The 23,656-nt window shown below is 43.4% G+C and overlaps 1 protein-coding gene and 1 pseudogene across 1 annotated transcript in view; both read right to left on the minus strand.

Moving 5' to 3' along the window:
• PYGL (glycogen phosphorylase L) overlaps positions 1 to 2,030 on the minus strand; it is a 40,621-nt gene extending 38,591 nt beyond the window's left edge. The window contains exon 1 of the mRNA XM_032344184.1: positions 1,386 to 2,030. Coding sequence (XP_032200075.1) covers positions 1,386 to 1,628 — 243 coding nt within the window. The 5' untranslated portion in view covers positions 1,629 to 2,030. The remainder of the gene's footprint in view (positions 1 to 1,385) is intronic.
• LOC116590215 lies at positions 2,017 to 20,501 on the minus strand (annotated as a pseudogene).
• Positions 20,502 to 23,656: the final 3,155 nt, after the last annotated feature.

The raw sequence follows: 23,656 nt of genomic DNA on the forward strand, positions 1-23,656 counted from the left end.
CTGCTTCTCCCTCTCCCACTCCCCTGCTTGTGTTCCCTCTTGCTATGTCTCTCTCTGTCAAATAAATAAAAAAAAATATTTTTAAAAAATAAAAAAAAACTTTAAAAATTTTATTTAATGGGAGGTGCGGCCCCTCCTATGCAAATAAAAAAAGTACAGTAGACATAAGTACACACCAAGTGATTTCTAAGGTTCTATTTTAGCAGCTGCCACCTTTGGGTAGAGATCTAGGCTTCCAGGGTGTGGAAGTATTTGAAAGCTTTGTAACAGCTGCAGTTTCTTATTACAAGTATTTACTTTCTTTTGCTCATGGGTTCTTTGGACTAGTCTTTTTTTCCCCCGTGTTTTTACATATTAAAAATATTCCTAATAGACGTTTATATGCATTCCCCACTGCCTCCTTCACCCTTTTCAGTACGCCCCCAGCCAGTCTGTCCGGTTTTCTCTCCCAATACATACTCACACCCCTCTCTCTCTGCACAACACAATGCTTCTCCCTGCCAGATCCTTTCCAACCACCCCCCCCCGCACCCCCCTAATCTTCCAACATTCGCCAGGTGGAAATAGTGCCCCTCTGTGCGCCCAAAAGCTCTCTAAGGAACCTTGCGTCTTGGATAAGCCCCTGCGCCATGGATAAGGGTGGTCAGGCACAGTCTTCCCCAGCAGCTTCTGGGGTAGGGCTTAGAGTCAGAGAACCGCCTGGCCCTCAGCCTCCATCCCCGCAGGAAACAAGAAGTGCAGGAGCTCCACACCCCACACCTCGGAACTGGTGGGCGTGACTGGGCGGAGTTCTGACAGTGGGGCGGGATCTCTGCTCCTCCCTCTTCACCTCTCTCAGACCCGGGAGAACCCAGGTCATCCCCGGATCCCCCCAGGCCAGCCCCTCCAAAGGATCTAGGGGCAGTGAGGCACGCTCCTTCGACTCTTCTGCCTCCTCTCCACTCCCCCCGCCCTATCCCGAGTCCCCGCTCTTATGACCTTTTGACGGGCGCCTGTGATCGTCTCCCTTCCCTAAACATTAAACTTAGCCAGAGCATGGCTTTCGTCAGTTTTGCTCGGGGCCTAGAACCGTGCCTGGCTTTCACCCAGGAGGCGCTCTCCCATTAATACTTCCCATTAAATGCTAATGTGGATGCTCCCAAGTTTGGGAAATCAGCCGACAGACGAGGGAGGCCCGGACGCCCACTCCCCGGCTGCCGCGGGAGCCCAGGGCGCGGCGACTCGGGTGGGTCGGGGGCTGGCGGAGCGGCGCAGCGCCGTCCCCTGGGCGTCCCCCACCCCACCCGTCCAGCCGGACTCCGGGGGCACTTCCCCGCGGGGAGCGCGGTGCGGGCAAGGGCGCGGCGAGGAGGGCCACTCCGGGGCCACCTCCCGCCCGGCCGTACCTTGGGGCACTTCTCGTAGTAGTACTGCTGCGTGCGGATCCAGCGCCCCACCAGGTGGTCGCGCACCGTGTGCGCCAGCGCGAAGAAGTAGTCGCGGGGGGTGGCCACGTTGCGGTCCTTGACCAGCGTGAAGTGCAGGTGGCGGTTGAAGCCCTTCTTCAGCTCCGCCACGTTCTCCACGCCCACGATGCCGCGGATGCTGATCTGCCGCCGCTTCTCCTGGTCGGTCAGGGGCTTGGCCATGGCGGCGGCGGCGGCGGCGGCGGGCAGCGCGGCGAGCGGGTCTAGCGGCCCAGGAGCTGAGGCAGGGCGAGGGCGGAGCGGGCTGCGGGCCGCCCGCCGCCGCTTTTGAGTGGGAGGAAAGTTTGGGGTCCGCCCCTGGGCGCGGCGCCGCCCGGGGCTCCAGCTCTCGGGCCAGGGGGGCGGAAGGAGGGCCTGGCCCGCCCCGGACTCTGCGGCCGCCGGGGTGGGGCCGGCGGGGGGCGCGGGGCGCACGCGTGGGACCCCGGGCGGCCGGAGTCTGCGCGCCCGCCGCGCGGGGCTGGGGCGGAGAGGGGGGCCGGGAACCCCTCCCCCAGGGACCGTCCCTCCGGGGGCTGGGCTGAGTCCCCTGGGCCGTCCGAGGTGGCACCTACGGCCCGTCACGTAGCCACTCGGCGACCAGCTTCCGGATCCGCGAGTCCCGGAGGGCGGCGCTGGTCCTGGCCACCCGCTCGAGATGCTCCCACACTGGAGGATGTGTGTGTGTGGACCACGGGCAGACCTTTGTCTGACGCGCGTCTACTTGCTGTCCCCTGGCGTTATCACTTCTCACCTGGAATGGGGTCCACCGTAAGCCTCTGAAGGGAGCCGCCCGCTTTTACTTCAAGCCCTCCTTGAATGGCCCCATCCTGGATCCCAGGTCTCAGAAAGAGATCCCAGGGGCCTCTTCTGCTTTCAGTTATTTTTCGAAGACTCGGGGCCACGGATTGCTTGACCCCTCAGACCCATCCCCAGTTTGCCCCGTCAAAAACTCCCTACTGCTCATTTGTAGAGAAGGGTTGGTAAGAGTCAGAAAGTCCTGCATGGATCTTCGGGCTGACTAGGAGTCGGGAGCTTTTCCGTCAGGCCTCTTGTTCGAATTACCTCTTTAAAGGAAGGCGGCGGGGTGGAGTAGGGAGGAAAGAGAAGGGTATGTGTGTGGAAAATGAAGGAAAACTCACGGAGCCGGTTGCCTTGTTGACATAAAACAAAGTAGCCTGTGTTAATCTGCAGTACAGGCTGATCTTTGCACTGGTCACCCCAGCTTTGGTGGTGGTGGTGGTGGTGGTGGTGGTGGTGGTGGGGTGTGTGTGTTTAAGCCTGGGCAAAGGCAAACACACGGTATTTTAGGATGTCAGTGGCTTTTTCTTCTTCAATAAAGGGTAGTATTAATCTATTAGATTCTATTAGGAACAGTCCATTGCCTGAATTGCCAGCCTTGCCAACAAAGGCTTATGTGATTCCTGGTTCCCAACGACTGTTACCCAGTGGGCGTGATGATGAAACGGGGCTTGGGGAATTGCTGAATAAACTGTCCAGACCTCCCAGGACAAGTCTAAGTTGCCCATTGTCGGCAGAGAACCTTGTGGGAAAGTGTCTTAGTGTGGTCAACTGAGAAGCAGATGCTGAGACATGATTAAACATGCAAAGATTTTTATCAGGGCGAATGCCTGAGGGAGAGAAAATAGAGAAGGAGCCAAGTTAGCCTGCGAAAGCATCAGGCCGTGAGGCAAGCCTGAGCACCAGCAGGGAGGGGAGAACGGGAAGGGGGCATTCCAGGCTGCCCTGCAGTCCTAGGAAGAACCACCAACGCCACTAGGCTGTTCTGGAGCCAAAGTCAACTGTCAGAAGTGTCCCCATGCTCTCTGAGTCATGGTGGGAGGTGGGGGGGGGGTGCCCTGGAGGCGTGGCCTCTGCACGTGGACAGCAAGGTTATCTGGGGCCCTTGATCACTTATGCTCCCTGTACTTCGAGGTCTCTCAGTCCCATTCTGGTGGCCACTACAGAAAGATAAACATAGGTCATCATAGATGAACATAGGTTAACATAGGTTAAACATAGGTTAACAAAGGTTAAACATAGGTTAAAGTAGGTTAACAGATAAACATAGGTTAACAGTCACTGTGTTTTAAAGGTAGAGCTTATTGGGTTGACAAACCATCTTCAGATTAATCAAAAGCACAGCAAGCATTTCCTGAGGGCTCTGGCTAGGCGCTTGCCATGTGTTCCCTCATTTAATCCTGGACAAGTTGTAATTTTCTTCCCATTTGGCAGATGAGGAAACCGAGGCTTAGAGAAGGTACGTAGCTTGCACAAGATCCCGCAGGGAACGGTCTGAAGAGGTTTTCAGACCTCTGCATGTTGTTTTCCCTCTTCTGAAACAGGGTTTGGGATCTGTTTTGTAAACCTGAATTCTGACCGCACCTCCCCTGACCTATTTACCCTATCCGCTTGGTTTGTTCCATACTGTCCCCTGGCCTTTTGACCTACTTCTAATCAGTTTTGAAATCCAGGGAGATGTCAGAAGTCCAGAGTGGCCCCACGTCAGGTCACTTGGGCTCCAGAGATTGGCAGTGTGAAAGGTGAGCTTTATGTTCAGTGAGCGTGTTTCACTACATTCCGCTCAGTATATTTAATGTATGAGTCTGTCAACCAAGGGGACTACCCAGGCTCTGCTGTTTTAAATATTTAGAATATTTATTATAGATTTATTATACTATCAAATGCCCTAAGAATCTGTAGACAGCATGGCTGACAGAATTGCCATCTCTGTAATTGGCCGTGACCGTGACCATTCACTTGTTACCTGAATATATCTGACTTATCTTGAAGCAAGTGAGTGTTCCTGGCACTTTCAGGTCCTGTCATATTTGATTTGCTCATTAATATGGTAGTTTGGCTCATTAGGTGTGGTCCAGTGGGAGTTCCTGAAAAGCCAGAAATATTTAACAACCCATCTCTTCCCGTCCATCAAATCACTGATGGTCTTAATATGCCTGCCGGGGAATAGGCTGAGACTGGAGAATCACATAATGCCTCCATTTCGACTTCTGCAAAATAATACTGAAGCTCTCTGTCCTATTCACTCCACAAGGTGGGTAAGCTCAAAAAAGGTATGCTTGGAGAAGTACTAGGGTATGTTAGAAAGCATTCTTAAGATGTCAACTTTGGGCTGGAGATTATGTTTTTGAAATGTTAGTCAATATATTTTAGTATTCTCCTGGGAGTTTACTTTTTCCCCATCTCCCTTGAGAAGCACCTCTAGCCCTTGGGCTTAGAATCTCTGAGGAAAGACATGAGCCTTCCTGGTTTTGGACTGCTGGCCCTTGGGAGCATTTGGGAGATGCAGGAGGAGTGAGGGCCAAGGGGCTGAGGAGACTGGGGCAGGAGAGAGAAGGTTACATAACAGTTGTGGGGGGAATGATGATGTCTCTGGTCTTGAAGTGAGGAGCTTGGAGCCTGCTTTTCTGGGGAGGCAGCAGAAACCCCGGAAGCCTGAGTCTGTGAAAGCAGCCTGGGATGTTGCTCTCCTTCGTTGGAAGACCCAGGGAGGTGGCAGGACCCCAGGGAAGGTGTGGCTGCTTGGAGGCTTCCAGAAGTCAGGGCTTAGACCTGTTCACAAAGACTCCCCACCTCCAAGGAGCCATTAAAGACCCAGTATGAGGCTGACTCAGCAAATCCCCAGGGGTAGAAATGTCAAGGCCTGAGCCTTCCATCCCCCGCCCCTTCCATGGTGCTTTGGTCTCCAAATGAATGGACCGTTTTCTCCTTTCCTGGAGAAATGAACGCTCAAATTAGAAATTAAGCTGATAGATGAAAAATAAAGTTGCATTTTTTGCACAACTGAGTTTATATGCTGTTTGTATTTGCTTTACCCTCTGCTATCATTGCTAATGCAACAACACATGTTTCAGAAAAAGCTTTAACTTTTTAAGGGAACAAATGAGAAGATTGATTCTGAGGACATTTTGCAAAGAGATATAAACAAATCCTAACAAATGAAGGGAAGTGAGAAATGGGCTAAGCACAGGGTTTCAGCAGATAATCATGATGGGACATGCCCTGAAGACAGCATCCCAGTAACCTTGTTTTGGGCCGTTGGTCATGCAGACACCTACGTGAGCACATTTTGACTTCCCCTTTGTGGGCGATTGATTAATTGTAAGCATTAACCATATAAAAGATAAACCATGAAAAACAAATTGGTTTCCTGAAAAGCTGCGGTTCTCCTATACAAAGACTAGTTTTTAGAATTTTGTTTCTTTAGAAAGTCAATCTAAGGGAATCACCAACATAGGTTCTTAAATGCCAGATATTTTCTTTAACATTTCTGAGCTGTTTAATTACCAACCTTTAAAGCTCTAATCAGTAAGGTGTTTAGATACTGAGGACTTCAAACATATAACACAGAGAAATATAGCTTCTTTTTCACTTAATATTTGCAAGGATGGAGCCTGGGAGTTGGGATGAGGCATTAAAAGCCATTCTCAAACACAAATGCAGGGCTCTTCTTTTTGCATTTCTTGTTGTCTTTGGTGGATTATAGTTCATAACGCATAGTTTTGCATAGCATAATCTATCTCTGTTTCTCATTTTCAATATTTCTAATTTGTCAATTTATTCAAAAAATATGTATGCAGTGACTACTATGTATCTAGCATGGGCTGGGCACTTGAGATACATTAGTGAACCAAACTGACTAGAGAGTAGCCAGTTACATTGTTTCCCCGTCACTCTGTTTTTTGGGGACTACCTCCCTCCTTTTATCTCCCTCCCACCCCTTTATTTTTAATAATAAGTCTATATACTTATTGGGTATTTAGTATATATTGGGTATATATATGACAGGGGAATGGGTCATTTGACAACCTGACCTGGTTTTATAGCCATGACTATAAGTCTCCCCTGTGGTCATGTCCCAGTTGAAAGAAGGACCTGAAAGTATTGGCCAACTTGGAAAATCAACAAAGCAACGATTGAATGAGCACCCACTCTATAAATCCATAGTGTTCACTGCTAATGGTATAAAAAATACAGGCTATGGTCTCTGCCTTACCAAGAACTTTTAAACTATGTTAAGGTACCACACTCACATAAAAATATGAGGCAGGGGGGCCTGGGTGGCTCAGTTGGTTAAGTGTCTGACTCTTGATTTCTGCTCAGGTCATGATCTTAGGTTCATGAGATTGAGCCCCGGGTGGGGCTCTGTGCTGGGTGTGGAGGCTGCTTAAGAGTCTCTCTCCCTCTACCTTTGCCCCTCTCCCTCCCTGCTTTCTCCTTCTTAAAAAAAAGAAAGAAAAATAAATACATAAATAAATTAATAAATAAAATAAAATACAAGGCAGACCACACTAAAGTATAAAAATAATTAGCCCAGATCTTGAGTGATATCTAAGTTCATAGGAAAGAAAGAGTGACTTGTCTCTGTCTTAAAGGCAAATGACAACAGCTGTTTCTCCTGTTTTTCTTTCTGGAAGTTCTAGGTCCTCCTCTACCCTCTTGAATGATAGTATCTTAGTCATGGGATCATAATACACTTCCAGTTTAAGATGAAAACATGAAGCTTCACTTCACTCATTATTTTCATTACGAATCATCTTTCATGTTTTTGAGGATAAGATTTAGTGTGAGAACTGCAGAGACAGACTCATACCAGCAGGTGGAGGAATTTGCCATTTGAACTTGACATCTGAGGTTATCCAGTGGTTTGGCAAGATGGTGATTGCAATTTTAATTACTGTTTTATTTCTCCTTCTTTGTTCCGGATATCCATGCAACAAAACACCCTGAAAAAGATACCCATAATTCAAAGATGGTAAATCAAAATTGATTATTTTCATCAGTCCAGCCAGAGCATAAAGTAGACGGCACTTTCTCCCTTTCAGAATCTTCGATGTAAAATACTGAAATCTAAAGGAATAATTTATGCTGAGACAGAGTACTGGAGCAGTCTTAAAATTTAAAAGAAAAGGGACGCCTGGGTGGCTCAGTGGGTTAAAGCCTCCGCCTTCAGCTTAGGTCATGATCCCAGGGTCCTGGGATTAAGCCCCAGGTAGGGCTCTCTGCTCCTGGGATTAAGCCCCATGTCGGGCTCTCTGCTCCGCAGGGAGCCTGCTTCCTTCCATTTCTCTCTCTGCCTGTCTCTCTGCCTACTTGTGATTTCTCTCTCTCTGTCAAATAAATAAAAAATCTTTAAAAAAATAAGGTATTTTAAAAAATTTTAAGGAAAAAAAAAGCATGGGATCTCAACATTTTAAAAAAATTATTTATTTGATAGAAAGTATGAGCAGTAAGGGGATTGGCAGTCAGGGGAGCGGTAGTCAGGAGAGCAGCAGGCAGAGGGAGAGGGAGAAGCAGATTCCCCGCTGAGCAGGGAGCCCGAGATGTGGGGCTCCATCCCAGGACCCTGGGATCATGAGCTGAGCCGAAGGCAGACGCTTAACCGACTGAGCCACCCAAGCACCCCCGAGATCTTAACATTCTTATGCTAGGTTTAGAACACCCTCAAAGCTGGGTGTGCTAGTGGGCTCCCCAGTCACCCGTAAGAGTTTACAGGATTAGACTAGCAGAGTGGAGGGATCTCCACTGGAGTCTGTCACATGCTTTCAAGCCCATCCCGTGTTTTCAAGCATGTCGGAACTGATGAAACAGCCCTGAGTGAGGCCAATGTGCCCGCGGCAGGTTGAAGTCATCTGGGAGGAAGTCAAGTCATGTCCATTGTGGGGTTTAGGTTTATATGAGCCTGTCTAGCAAGCTGTGGGTGGCTGGTGAGGTCTGAGGAGCTTCCTGGGTGACAGCTCACCCCAAGGGCAGAAGGAATCTGCTGATTCGATTGAGCCAGGAGGAAGCCTTTGTTGTCAGAGGGGCCTGGTGGGTCTGACTGGGACAGTGTGGCCCTTTCTTGATTGTGTTCTGTAGTCTAGCTACTTAGAAGCATGTGCCTCACTGGGACATGGAGGGCCGTCGGTAAAAACTGAATGAATTTTCACACCAGTTTTATAAAAAAATGCTCAGATCCCAGAAACACTCTTTTCCCTTCCAACGTGAACAGGTGAGTCATTCTCTTGCACAGCTTGGAGGAGGGTCGCTATGAGCTGTTAGCTCAAGTGGCATGGGGGTTGCCTGCAGAACTGGGAGCACGTGGAGACACCTTCTGGACACTCCCAGAAATACAGGATTTGCCATGCAAGGGTTGGAGGTTTGGTAGCAAGAACCAGTGACATTGTGTTGGAGTTAATGGGATGTCCTCTGACACAGAGGCTTGTAAGAACTGGAGAAATAGGCATTATGGATATACTATTAACCAGGTTCTTACAATTATAAAGCATTTATTAAAAGAATCTTCATTACCGTCTCTCTCATTTGATGTGTAAGCTCTTTTACAAAACTCTATTAATCTTGGGTATTATTTTTATAGCAGTAAAATACACGCTGGTGAATAAACCTGAAGTGTGTATCACAATGAAGTTTATAAATGAATAACTCATGCAGACTCACCTAGATTGGTCTACAGAACGTTATGAGCAGCCTAGAAGCCTCTCTTAGACTACTTCCACTCTCCCTCTCTAAGGGTAATCACCACCCTGTTTTCCAATATTACAAATTACTCTTGCCTCTTTTGAACTTTGCATAAATAGAATTATACAGAGCATCTATATTCTGTCTGACTTGTTTTACTCAATATTAGGTCTACAAGTTTCATTTATGTTCTTGCCAAACCTCATATTTCCATTGCCGTATAGTATTACATTATATGAATGTAGCACAAATGCATTTATGTTTTACTGTTGGTGGACATTTGGATTGTGTCCAATTTTTGATTATTATGAACAATGCTGTCATAAGGATATCGGTACATGTTTTTTTCCTGAACACATGCTTTCATTTCTGTTGGGAATGTAATAGCTGGGTCTCATACATAAGATTTAATGGATCTTTTTTCCTTCCTGACATCGAAAATGTAGTTTGTGTATAGATATATATTTCTCTTGAAGTAAAGGGATTGAAGTAGTGATGGAAATAATTTGACCAGAAGGGTAGGAAGAAAGCATTGGGATTGCTCAGACTAGCTGGGTACCAATACTTTTGAATCATCATTTGTTAACTTAAGTTATAATAAATGAGAACAATGCAAACTATGTCATTGCTCATCATAAATTTAGAAACAATTAGATTAGTTTTCCATCGTTACCTAGAATATTCTAGCATTTCTCCTCCTGGAAGCTAATTTTTTTATTAACCTTAGGAAGATAAGCTTAGGAAAGTAATTAAAATTTTTAAAAAGTTATTTCTGTACATCAGCGGAGATGGTTAAAATTTGTGATGTTTATAACTGGATGCTGAAAAACATCAGTGGGTTTTCTAATTTTTTAAAATTTCAATTTATCTGTTTTATGTGCTGACCATTGTATTTCAGGAATTTCAGCTATGAAGACTGAATGGAAGGGAATAGCACTAAGTTTGGGTCCCAGAAAACAAACGTTTTATGTTCTTGGCCCTCCCTAGAATCTCTGTGGCCAAAAATATCCTTAGGATTAAAGTTACCTAGTAGTTCTTGGCACCACACTGCAAATTCTGCATCTAACCTACTAGATTTTCACTTGGATTTGTTGAAAATAACATTATTTCTACTTGTTTCTTAATTATAAAACTAGCGTGTGTTTATTCTAGAAAATAAGGATGACATATAAAAATATAACAAATAAAAATCTCATGTAATAGCATCATCCTTTGTTAATATTTTAGAATATTTTCTTTTAGTTTTTAAATTACCCATTTTTTACAAAGCTCTTTTATTCAATGCATGTTTTTGAGAACTTCCTATGTACTGATGTCCCAAATGAATAGAACCAGAGATCCTGCGATCTCTTACAAGATCTCTAAGACTTGAGGTTACCCAGCAGAATCCAGAACAACTCCAAGATCAGAGATGGCATGGCGCTGGGAAGAGTGACCTCCAGGAGACGGTGTAGGAAAGAGATAACATAGGGACCCTGAGACTGCTGTCCTTAGAAAGACTTGCTTGCAAGTTTGGCCTTTGTCCAGCATCTGGAAACTTAGAATTCAGGAGTTTTCTCCCCATTCCCTAACTGATAAGGATAGTCTACTGTTTGTGCAAACAATATGTTTATGCTGAACACCTGCTCTTCTTCTGGGAATCTGGAATTTTGACACATGGTAGTTTCCTAAATGAGGGGCCTCCAATAAAAACCTTGGAATCTAAATCTAATGAGCTTCTCCGGTAGATAACACTTTGCATGTGTCGCCACATGTGGTTGTTGGAAGAATTAAGTACATCTTGTGACTCCACTCATAGTTTCTGGACGCTGGTTCTAGGTTCAGCAGGACTTTGTCCCATATATGTATACTTGGGGGGGGTGCTGATTTTGCTTTGTATCCTTTTTTCTTTTTTGGGGGGCAGTAAACTGTACCTATGAAGATAACTATATCCTGTGAGTCCTTCTCGAACATCACTGAACATAAATTTTGTCTTGGGGACCCTTGATATGGTGACCCACTGGGAAATGAGTTACTAAATGAGTCCTTACCTCTAATTTCACGGTGACCCTTAGGATAAAGCTGAGAATACAGCTCCCTGAGTGGGTCTCCTCAAATGCCATACTCCAAGAGTAGAGATTTGGGCACGATAAAGGGTTTAATGTCCCAGGTAACTTATAGCCACAGGAGAGATGGGGAGACTGTTCAATGCACATCTTCCTCTGCCCTGATCAGTCCTGTTGTTGAACAGTGTCACTGGTTTGAAAAAAAAAAAAAATCAAAACTACCGATATTGTTCTATATACCTTCAACACAAATATAGCCAAACATTTAAAGCAGACCAAAAGCATGATAGGCATGGTTTCAATAGACAGAACTGACCCACAGAAGAGAAAGAAATAATACAGCAAAGAAAGGAAATCTAAAAAATAAGGACAAATAAGTAATAAAATTGAGAAATTTTTATTTATAGAGTCAGTCTTCTTACTGAGAACATGGTATGTGTTAGAAGAAATGTGTTGCTTGGGTGCCGGCTTATTCTCAGTCAATCCTAGGCATTTTGGTTTACTCTCTAATCCCCAAATCACTTGGTTTCAAGCACTGAGACACTTCTCACTTAAAACTGGCACTGGTTTATATGAGTTAAGAAGCATCTTTAACGCCTTGGCAGGGAAGGTGGTCATAGAAGAGAAGTATGTCACAACACAGGAAATATCTTGAAATCAATGATCAGATATCACTGAGCCCAAAGACCATCTGACACACTTTGAGAGGGAGTTCCTTTCTGGCTGATTCTTCCCTTGGATCCTATTTGGCTTCCATGTTCTTAGAGACCACCCTTTTAGATGGGAGTGGCTTTTCCCACCTCTTCTTTCCCTTGACACCCCCCAACTGCAATCTCCGGCTGCGAGGAGGAAAAAGAAGTCTTCTTAAAATAAAATAAACAAGCAAACCCCCACCTATTTGCACTCACATTACTGCAGTTTAGGTCCTCATTCTCCGGCATCCATCCTTGCTGGGCGGGGCTGGGGCTTTCCTTTTGTGTGATCAGAGTTTCCCTTAAAGCATTTTTTAAAATTTATTTTTTATTTTCAGCACAACAGTATTCATTATTTTTGCACCACACCCAGTGCTCCATGCAATCCATGCCCTCTCTAATACCCACCTTAAAGCATTTTAACAAAAAATGGTGGAGGGCAAGCAGGTCATCCCCACCCCCCCCCCCCCAGCCATTGTCTACAGTGTCCTCCATGCTGCAATGGTTGCAGCTTAAAAAATTGTAGTCCTGGGGCACCTGGGTGGCTCAGTGGTTTAAAGCCTCTGCCTTCAGCTCAGGTCATGATCCCAGAGTCTTGGGATTGAGCCCCATATCGGGCTCTCTGCTCTGTGGGGAGCCTGCTTCCTCCTCTCTCTCTGCCTGCCTCTCTGCCTACTTATGATCTCTGTCTGTTAAATAATTTAATAAAATATTAAAAAAAAATTGTCGTCCTAACACCTTCCCTTTTGTTCTGCTTCACTAAGAAAGTTACTTTTTGTCATCAAGAATATTATTAGCAGGACATCCTGAGTGTGGCTGGCCTCTGGAGCTCTTCCCGCCTGAGCCTCCATGAGCCAGCATCACCTCCATTGCTCGGTACTCCCTCTGCGTCCAGCTATGGGTGTTCTGAGAGGCAAGTCCGGAGTGGATACAAAAAGAGGCAGCACCAGGACAGAGCTCCCTGGGTGTTATTTTGTGCAGGCCCTGGCTTTCTGACCCAGTGCTGAGAGTGGGGTGACTTATGTTCCTTTTCGGCCCTTCCCAGGTATTTACGCGGCTCTGTCCCCAAGGGTGAATTCTGTTTATTTCAAGAAGTTCTCTTAGCATCTTGGCCACAGTGATGTTCCACAGTCCAGCCCCTTCTGTGCATACATGGGGCTAGATGCTTTTTGGTCCTGTCAAATGGCTGACAGGATTTCTTTTTTTTTTTTTTTTTTTTTAAAGATTTTATTTATTTATTTGTCAGAGAGAGAGAGAGAGCAAGAGTGAGCACAGGCAGAGTGGCAGGCAGAGTCAAAGGGAGAAGCAGGCTCCCTGCGGAGCAAGGAGCCCGATGTGGGACTCGATCCCAGGATGCTGGGATCATGACCTGAGCCGAAGGCAGCTGCTTAACCAACTGAGCCACCCAGGCGTCCCAAGATTTCTAATGCTGTTGAAACTTCTATGTTTTAAGCAGCTTCTATGAATATCTTCGTGGGAGTTTGTAAGAAGCAGGACAGGAGATTATTACCCTGATAGAGCAATAACGTGGACACTGAAGGCTAGGAGATTTGATTAATGAGGGAAAGGGAAGAGAGACTGAGCAGAGTATGGCTTCTGAGGCAGGAATGGGGTACAGTACAGCTGTTGGAAGCTTTCTGTACTTAGGATACTGTATCCTGGTGAGAGAGGGATGAACTGAAAGGAAAGTGAGTGGATACCAAAGAGATATCTGGTTTACTTTGGGATTCTGCCGGGATTGGCTTTGGTCTTAATCCTCCAAGACACTAGCTGGGCAATAGAGCCTAAAGAAGAAATCCTTTTCATATCAGCCTGGCGATCCTTTGAGAGGGCCAAAGCCCAAGGCCAGGGTTCAGGGAAACAGGTGTCTACCAGAATTTCTCCAAATCCTTTAAAAGAATTAAATTTTATTTTATGATGTGAGAACATTTAATGTGAGATCTATTCTCTTGGCAAATTTTTAAGTGTACAACACAATATCGTTAATGGTAAGTACAACATTGTATAGCAGGTCTCTAGAACTCATTCATGTAGTTTAATTGAAACTTTATGTCCATCGATTAGCAGTTCCCCATTCCTCCTTCCTCCAGTCTCTGGCAACCACCATTCTACTCCTTGATTGTGTATATTTTATTTTATTATTTATTTATTTTTAAAGATTTTATTTACTTATTTGACAGAGAGAGAGAGTGCACAAGCAAGGGGAGTGGCTGGCAGAGGAAGAGGGAGAAGCAGGCTCCCTACTGAGCAGAAAGCCTGATGTGGGGCTCGATCCCAGGACCCTGAGATCATGACCTGAGCTGAAGGCAGACGCTTAACCAACTGAGCCACCCAGGTGCCTGACTGCATGTATTTTAGCACTCACATTGTTCAGTGCACATTATTCATAATAGCCAAGATATGGAAACAACCTGAGTGTGCATCTATAGATAAATGGATAAAGAGAATATGATATATACATAAAACGGGATAGTCTTCAGCCTTGAAAAAGAAGTGAATTCTGTAACATGAAACAACATGGATGAACCATGGGAACATCAGGCTGAGTGAAATGTGCCAACCACAGAAGAGAGAACACTACCTGACTCTACTTATAAGAGGTATCTATAATAGTCAGATACTTGGAGACAAACCATTTTAATCTATTCTAGGAAAAGAAGTCAATGACAGTCAATGACACCTTCATGCCATGTGTTTCGCTCACAAGACCAGAGGGAGCTGAGAAGCTTGACCAATATCAAGAGTTAAAGGAATGTGCACAGGTAGCTGTGGCTGGGTCACATGTACAAGGAACAGCATATAGGAAATAGTTGTTCCTATTGAAATAATTATTAAAAAGGTCCCTGTCCTCCGAGAATTTATTCACATAAAGTATTTGTCTAAAGAAAGTTAAAACTTGAAAACTCTTTAAATCTATTCTTGAGGATCCACAAAACATATGTAATTTTAAAACTGGAGTTGTCATTTGTTATTCTGCATCCCAAGTCAAACAGCTTTGCATGCAAGGGAGGAAGCTGAGCCGCCCCCCCCCCCCCCAGGTATGTGTGGATTAGTGCTTCTTTCCTATTTGGAAAGTAGAGCAGAATGGTTAGGAGTGAAGCCTCCAGAACCGCCTTGTGGGGGTTCTAATTCTAATTCTGTCACTTAACAGCTGTGTGACCTTGGGCAAATTACACTAACTTTTTTGCTTTAGTTTCCTCATTTTTAAATTGGAGGACAACAATAATGCCAACCTCATAGGGATATTATGTAGATTAAGTGAGTTAATAAAGGGGAAGTGTTTAGAATAGTGCTTGGTACATTGTGAGTATAATAATAATTACTATTATTACTTGTCCTAAGAAACATCAGTGTGAATGATACTCACGGAATGAAAATCTTGTAAAGTTATTCAAGGCCAAATCCTTCGCAAACTTCTTCCCCGTCCCCATCCACATTGTAAACATTATATTTAATGATATACTGACCGTTCTGCATTGCCGGGATCCTGATGACATGCTACATTAGACATGCCACTTACTTTTTCACTTAATCCTCACAATCAACCTATCGTGTAGGTACTATTATCTCCAGTTTATGACAAACAAACTCTTATTGAGGTTTACGTTCTCTAAGCTCATATCGAATGTGGTTCATGTAGGTAGGGAATCCAGTTTTTATGACTCCATGTTTTAAAGAGTCCATGTTGACACAGAGGTTCAGATTTTCAGATCAGCAAGACCTGAAGAATGATTTAAAAAAATTTTTTTTTTCATATTGAGTGAATGTTTTTATCAACTTGAAAAGTAAACAGCATATAAATAAATACCGGACAAGGGCAACTTTGTTATAGAATAACAGCAAGTTCCAAATGAGCCTTCAAAACAATTGAACCAAAATACAAACTAAACAACAATGATCACATAATCCACTTTCAAAACTGTATACGAACTCAAATACTTCGTTTTGTTTTGTTTTTACATTTTATTTAAATTCTAGTTACTTCACATACAGTGTAATATTGGTTTTAGGAGTAGAATTTAGGGGTGCCTGGGTGGCTCAGTGGGTTAAGCCTCTGCCTTCGGCTCAGGTAATGATCTCAGTGTCCTGGGATTGAGCTCTGCATTGGGTTCTCTGCTGAGTGGGGAGCCTGCCTCCCCCTCTCTCTCTGCCTGCCTCTCTGCCTGCTTGTGATCTCTCTCTCTCTCTGTGTCAAATAAATAAATAAAATCTTTTTTTTTTAAAGGAGTAGAATTTAGTGATTCATCACTTACATATAACTCCCAGTGTCCTCCCTAATGCCAATCACCCATTTAGACCAACCCCCACTCATCTCCCCTTCAGCAACCTTCAGTTTGTTCTCTCTAGTTAATAGTCTCTTGGGGCACATGGGAGGCTCAGTTGGTTAAGCGTCCAAATCTTGATTTTGGCTCAGGTCATGATCTCAGATTCGTGAGACTGAGCCCCTGCATGGGTCTCCATGCTCAGCAGTCTGCTCAAGATTCTCTCTCTCCTTCTCCCTCTGCCCCTTGCCCCTATGCATGTGCTCTCTTTCTAAAATAATAAATAAATCTTTAAAAAAGAGTCTCTTATGGTTTGCTTCCCTCTCTTTTTTCCCCTTCCCATATGTTCATCTTTTTTTGTTTCTTAAATTCCACATATGAATGCAATCATATAGTATATGCCTTTCTCTGACTGACTTATTTTGCATAACACAATACACTTTAGCTTCATCCGTGCCATCGTGAATGGCAAAATTTCATTCTTTTTAATGTCTGAGCAATATTTCCATGTATATAAATGCCAGATCTTCTTTATCCATGCATCAGTCAATGGAAATTCGGGCTCTTTCCTTATTTTGGCTATTGTTGATAATACTGCTATAAACACTGGGAGGCATACACCCCTCTGAATCTGTATTTTTGTATCCTTTTGGTAAATACCCAATAGTGCAATTGCTGGGTCATAGGGTAGTTCCATTTTTAATTTTTTGAGGAAACTCCATACAGTTTTCCAGAGTGGTTGCACCATTTTGCATTCCCACCAACAGTGTAAGAGGGCTCTCCCTTCCCTTCATCTTCATCCACATCTGTTGTTTCTTGTGTTGTTAATGTTAATTTTAGACATTTTAGACATTCTGACAGGTGTGTGATGGTATCTCATGGTGGTTTTGATTTGTATTTCCCTGATGCTGAGTGATGTTGAGCATCTTTCATGTATCTATTAGCCATTTGTATATCTTCTTTGGAAAATACCTATTCATGTGTTCTGCTCATTTCTTAACTGGATTGTTTGGGTTTTGTGTGATGAGTTCGATAAGTTCTTTATAGATTTTGGATACTAACACTTCAGCAGATATGTCATTTGTAAAAATCTCCCATTCCGAAGGCTGCCTTTTAGTTTCATTGATGGTTTCCCTCACTGCACAGAAACTTTTTTATCTTGATGAAGTCCCAATAGTTCATTTTTGCTTTTCTTTCCCTTGCCACTGGAGGCATATCTTGTAGGAAGTTGCTATGGCTAGTGTCCAAGAGGTTACTGCCCGTGTTCTCCTCTAGGATTTTGATGGTTTCCTATCTCACATTTAGGTCTTTCATCCATTTTTGTGTATGTTGATAGAAAGTGGTCCAGTTTTATTCTTCTGTATATTGCTGTCCAATTTTCCCAACACCATTTGTTGAAGAGACTGTCTTTTTTCCATTGGATATTCTTTCCTGCTTTGTCGAAGATTAATTAGCCATAGTGTTGTGGGTCCATTTCTGTGTTTTCTATTCTGTTCCATTGAGCAGTGTGTCTGTTTTTGTGTGAGTACCATAATGTTGTGATGATTACAGCTTTGTAGTATACTTGGAAGTCCAGAATTGTGATACCTTCAGTTTTGTTTTTCTTTTTCAGGATTGCTTTAGCTATTCAGGGTCTTTTGTGGTTCCATACAAATTTTAGGATTGTTTGTTCTAGCTCTGTGAAAATGTTGGTGGCATTTTGATAAGGATTGCATTAAATATATAGATTGCTTTTGGTAGTATAGACATTTTAACAATGTTCTTCCAATCCACGAGCATGGAACATTTTTCCATTTCTTTGTGTCCTCTTCCATTTCTTTCATAAGTGTACTATATTTTTCAGAGTACAGATCTTTTACCTCTTCGGGTGGGTTTATTCCTAGCATCTTTTGGGTTTTAGTGCAATTGCAAATGGGATTGATTCCTTGATTTTTTTTTTTTGATTGCTTCATTATTGGTGTATGGAAATACAACATATTTCTGTACATTGATTTTATATCTTATGACTTTGTTGAACTCATGTATTATTTCTAACAATTTTTTGGTGGAGTCTTTTGGGTTTTCTACATAGAATATCATGTCATCCGCAAATACTGAAAATCTGACTTCTTCCTTGCTGATTTGGATGCCTTTTATTTCTTTTTGTTGTCTGATTGCTGAAGCTTAAGACATCCAGTACTAAGGTGAACAATAATGGCAAGAGTTGACATGCTTGTCTTGTTCTTGACCATGGAGAAAAAGCTCTCAGTTTTTCCCAATTGAAGATATTAACTGTTAGTCTTTCATACACAGTTTTTATGATGTTGCATGCTCAAACATCTTAAATTGAAAAAGACATTAATCAACAAAATAAGACATCCCAAATACCAAAGGAAAAAACTAAACTGAAGGCAAGTGGCAACCTGATGGCATAAATGCATCCATAAAACAATGTTATTGTTAGTAATCTCCAGGAGAGAAACTTTCAAGAGTTTGCAGTTCAGATTCCAAATATTTTTGGGTAAAGTAACCCGAGACTGATTCTTGAGTGTAATGTAATTCTTTTCTTTTCTTTTTTTTTTTAAAAGATTTTATTTATTTATTTGACAGAGAGAGAGAGCGCTAGTGCACACACAGGGGCATAGGAGGCAGAGGAAGAGGGAGAAGCAGGCTCACTGAGCAGAGAGCCCAATGTGGGATTTGATCCCAGGACCGTGGGATCATGATCTGAGCTGAAGGCAGATGCTCAATGACTGAGCCATCCAGGCATCCCAAGTGTAGTGTAATTCTGATTAAGATATCTGGGCATCCCTTCAAATAATATCATGAGATAAGTAAACAGAAAATCTTGTCTCCTTCTTGCCTTTCAATATACCAAGAACAAACCATATTCATGAACATAGGACTCTTCCTAGTGACTCAGAAGACAAAGGAACTGATTGGTATTTAAGGTGGTGTGGTACCTCTATTTCCTTTATGTATGTTTTGGCTCAGTCAAAAAGCCTACAATTAATGACATAAAAAATTCCTCATGTTACAAGCTGGAGGCCATATACTATAAATAGTGAATCTATAAATATGACTTTCAAAACCTAGAGTTATCTGTTAGCAATGCACTGTATCAAGAGGCTTTCTAAAATGTCTAAAGTGCTAACCACGACTTAGACATGAATGATATGTGTTAAGTCCAGAATACTGATAAAAATCAATCAGCATGTCGCTCACTCAACTCTAATTTTATTTTATTTTATTTTATTGAGGTGGTGAGGAAAGAGAGCACAAGTAGAGGGAGGGGCAGAGGGAGGGAGAGAGAGAATCCTGGGCAGGCTCCATGCTCAGCACAGAGGCAAAAACGGGACTCCATCCCAGAACCCTATGATCTTGACCTGAGGCGATATCAAGATTCAGATGCTTAACCCACTGAGCCACCCAGGTGCCCCCAGTTCTCATTCTAAAAAGGCCCTGTGAGAACGGGAATGCTGAATAGTATATACTGAAATTAGTGTTTTCTAATGAGTACCTGTACTGCATTAATTCCCTTCGGCTAAGGAGGCACATGAAATAGAAAAAAGTCTTACCAGTCTATACAAGGAGTTCGTGTTTAGAAATGACGATGAAGTGCTTGCACCTTCATTTTTCAAAACTTCACAAAGGTGCAAGCAATGTACCACTTTCCGGGCTCCCATGGGCAGGTCAGTACTATTATCCCTGGTCTTCCTAGATGCACCAGAACCTCCGGCTGTGCTTTCTGCAAATCTGACAGAGCGGCCGATCTCAAGATGTCTGTCACAGCCTACAGCTCTGCGCGCTTGCGGGCTTGCAGAAGGGGTGCGGTTGGCATGTTTGGAGTCCGAGGGTTGTTAGAGTTGCTGCTGCTTTCCTGTGCATAAACGAGCCGTCTGTATTCTAAACCTGGGCCCCTGATACCAAAGTTAGAGACTGTCTGCGCACAGTCCCAACGCCTGGAATATTCTATTTTGGGAGCACTGGGCAGCACCATTCCTTACATTCTCTGTATTTACACTGGATCTAGATTATTTTGGCGGCTGCTTAGAGATAGGGTCTTTGGCCCTAAATTATCATCTTCCTCCTTACTTAGCTTGTGGGCTTTTCGTTTGGGATAAAAGAGGCAAAGATGGTAATTTTTGTAATTTAATAATGCAGTTCTTCTCTGAGCTGGGTTGTTGATATTCTGGGTATTTGAGGCGCTACCGGATGTCAGACGACCTCTCCTGAGCCCCGAGGCCCTCGGCATTGATCACCCACTTATATTTTCACCACCAGCTGGTTAACAGAAGGCACATCTCAGCTTGTCACCGTCAGATCCAATGTCCCGTTCTTCTGCTGACTTGGTCTCTTTCAAGTTGCTTCACTTTCTCTTTCTCCATTAACTGCTTCTGAACAGGGGTCGGTCCTCCTAAGACAAATTTGCTTCCTTCAGGTTCAAGAAGAATCTGAGGGTCTCTTCCTCCATGCAACTTGGTTCTTCTTTGGGTGTGCTGCTCTCAGCCCTAGAAATCCTCGCCTTCGATGGGACGTGCGCACTTGGGTGCACTTTTTTCCCTGCACTTCTTGTGCTCCTATAGTGTTGACAAAGGTATGTATTCAGTCCTAGGATCTTTAAAAAAAAATTTTTTTTTATCGGCTATGTTGATGTTTAAACTGTGAGAAGAAAATTCCTTGTTCAGTTTTGAGTAGCTTAGAGGCAGTGATATCTTGTGTTCATTTCTTAGAAAAGATGTATTAGATGTAAAGATGTAAAATTGGCTCTGGCCCCAGTTTCAACTGAGCTATGGAAGCGCTATTGTTTTTCAGGCTCCATCATTTGTGAGCACCTAGTATTCTGAGACATAACATCAATACTGAAGAGAATATTCCCCTTCACTGTGTATTCTCTGCAGAGATCGAAATGGAGCCTCCGTGCTTCCTGTTATTTCCAAAATACTTGCTTTTGTAAAAAACAAACAAACAAACAAAAAAACAACAAACAAAAAAAACAAAATAACAACAACAACAAAAAAACACATCACAGTAATGAAAGTCACAGACCTAAACAGCCCTCATTCACTCAAATCACTGCATTGATATAACTGTCACTTTCCTTTGCTCATTTGGCTGCCAGCACCCATCACCACTTTTCTGGAAACAGCCCTTGGGTTGGATGCTGTGGTTTGGGTTCTATGTCACGATGTCCTGCCCTCTATCAGCTAGGAGTCAGACAGAGAACCCAAGCAAAAATCACATCTGTCCTTTTGGGATCAAATCTTGAGCAGAGAGAAAAAGTTGGGAAAGACTAGAAGCATTTGAGCAGGCTTTGTGTGGCCCAGAGAAGGCGAATTGCTCATCAGTCCTGCTCCTTGATACCCACAGCTGTTCTGGTCCTCATCTTTCTGAGCTATCATTCTAGTAACTTTTCTCTGTGCCTCCTCCCTGGTGTGCCCCCTGTGGGAGCCTCCCCAGTTTGGCCCCGCCCACATCCTGACCTCACTTGGCACTGCTCTCCCTCTTACCACAGGTCAGCTGCAGGGCATCACTGTCTAGCTCCCCAAATGCACGGAGCTTGTTCCCACCTCAAGACCCTCTGCCATCACTCATGGCTCTGCTGCCCAAATGCCACCTTCTCAAAGAGGCAATTGCTGACACACCAGAACTTTCTATCTCATTAGCCCATTCCATTTCTGGTTAGTATTTTAAATAATGCTGAGTTTCATTTATCTAATTATTTATTATTTGCATTTCCCAATTAGAATATTGGGTCTAAGGAGGTGGAGACCTTCTCTATTTTGTTCACTGGTATCTCTAGTGTTTCCTTATATTTAGCGCTTAATCTGTGCTCACTGAATATGTATTGTGTGAGTAAATATGTTGTACGCGGTATGTGGAGGGATCATGGTGTCCTATAATCAAGAGGTTAATGAAGAGTGTGGGCTCTGGAGTTAGGCTACATTCAAATCTTTGCTCTACCACTTGCCTGCTGTGTGACCTTAGGCAAGATACTTAAGTTCTCTATGCTTTAATTTTATCATTTCTAAAATGCTAATAATTAAAGTGTGTAAGTAAGATGAAGATTAAGTAAGAGTTTTGTACACTGCATGGAAAACAACGAGGTTCAATATATGACTACCAATATTATTAGAGTATTTCTCAATTTTAGGAAGTCTTTGTCAGAGATTGTAAAATGAACCATGGACTTCATATTAGCTCTTTTGGAGAAAATCAAAACCAAATACAACATTAAATGCACACAACTCTAAAAAACCCAAGGTACAATATCATACATTTTTCTCCACAAATACATGCTGTTTGCTTTTTCAGAATGATAGTCACACCTGGGGTTGGAAACGCCTGTAGAGTACGGCCATGGGCAGTTACGAGTAACGTTAATGGTAACTGCTGGTGATGATCTGGACCTTGTTATCATCTTTGTGATGCTGCAGAATCATTTAAACGCGTGTCAGAGAATATTGTGGGTTATGTGGGGTTTTGTTAGTTTGTTTGCATTTCCCTTTTGGATACATTGTGTTGCTGCTGCTGTTAACTGAATTATAGGTAAAGAGCTTTTCTGAGAAGTAGCTGGAAGCTTTTGACAGATTTGGACATCTGAGTGATAGTTTTTAACGCATCAATTGCTCCCAACAATTGAAAATCTGGTAATCTGTTCTCAAAATTTTGGCAATTTTTACCGTTTTCAGTCACCGCATACAGTGTATGTTTATTAATTTTGTACATTTTTTTCTATATTGCATTCTAGTGGAATTTTCTAAATGACCTGTAAACTGATCACTGTGATGTGAATTTAAGTTTTCCAGCTGTCTGAAACTGATGTAACACTGCAGGCTAGCTGTACTAGAAATAAAATTTAAAAATATAAAAATAAATAAATAAATTTACCACCTACCAGTGCAAATGACTTCCCAGAAGTAACAGACCAATGAACTGATCCAGCCCCACGTCTTATTAATTTCTCAAATGCACCAGCAGTGCAAACTCTGAGTCTGTGCCATCCTCACATTCTCTTCCTCTGCCTTCTCAAGCCCGGTTGGCCATGAGAATCATGTGGGCAATTTATTATTTTTTTAAGAGTCTATTTATTTATTTGACAGAGATTACAAGCAGGCAGAGAGAGAGAGGGGAGAGCAGGCTCCCTGCTGAGCAGAGAGCCCAACTCGGGGCTCGATCCCAGGACCCCGATATCATGATCTGAGCCAAAGGCTCAGGCTACTGAGCCACCCAGGCAACCCCATGTGGGCAATTAAAAAAAAAAAATCCCATGTTCTCAGGTTGGATCCCAAGCCAATTAACTGGGTAGCCGGGTATCACTATTTCTAAAGCTCTCCAGATGATTGCCCTGTGCAGTTGGAGGCTGAGAGGCACTTGCCGTAACAGCGGCTGGTGAATTTCTTTTGACGCAAGTGAAATGTGTCTTCATTGCAGAGATGTTAAGGTTTGAAAACAACAACAACAACAACAATAAAACCTTTGCATTGGAGAAAGAAGAAAATAGGGTATTATTTTGCTATTAATAGCCTAGCCCCAGGTAGCTTCAGACCATGAAGAATATCATATTGGGTCAGATCCATTTTGTGGAATAATGGACATTCCTTTGTTTTCCTTAAGAACACCTTTGATAGTTCCTTCTAAGAAGGTGTCTCAGGGATTATGTTTCCTTAGTTACTGCCAAAGACCTGACAAGAGGCTTAAGGTGAAGCCTGATACTTGAGACCTCTAAAGAGAAAGAAAGCACATGTGGGATG

This window comes from Mustela erminea, chromosome 5 (assembly GCF_009829155.1).
Source record: "Mustela erminea isolate mMusErm1 chromosome 5, mMusErm1.Pri, whole genome shotgun sequence".
Lineage (NCBI taxonomy): Eukaryota > Metazoa > Chordata > Mammalia > Carnivora > Mustelidae > Mustela > Mustela erminea.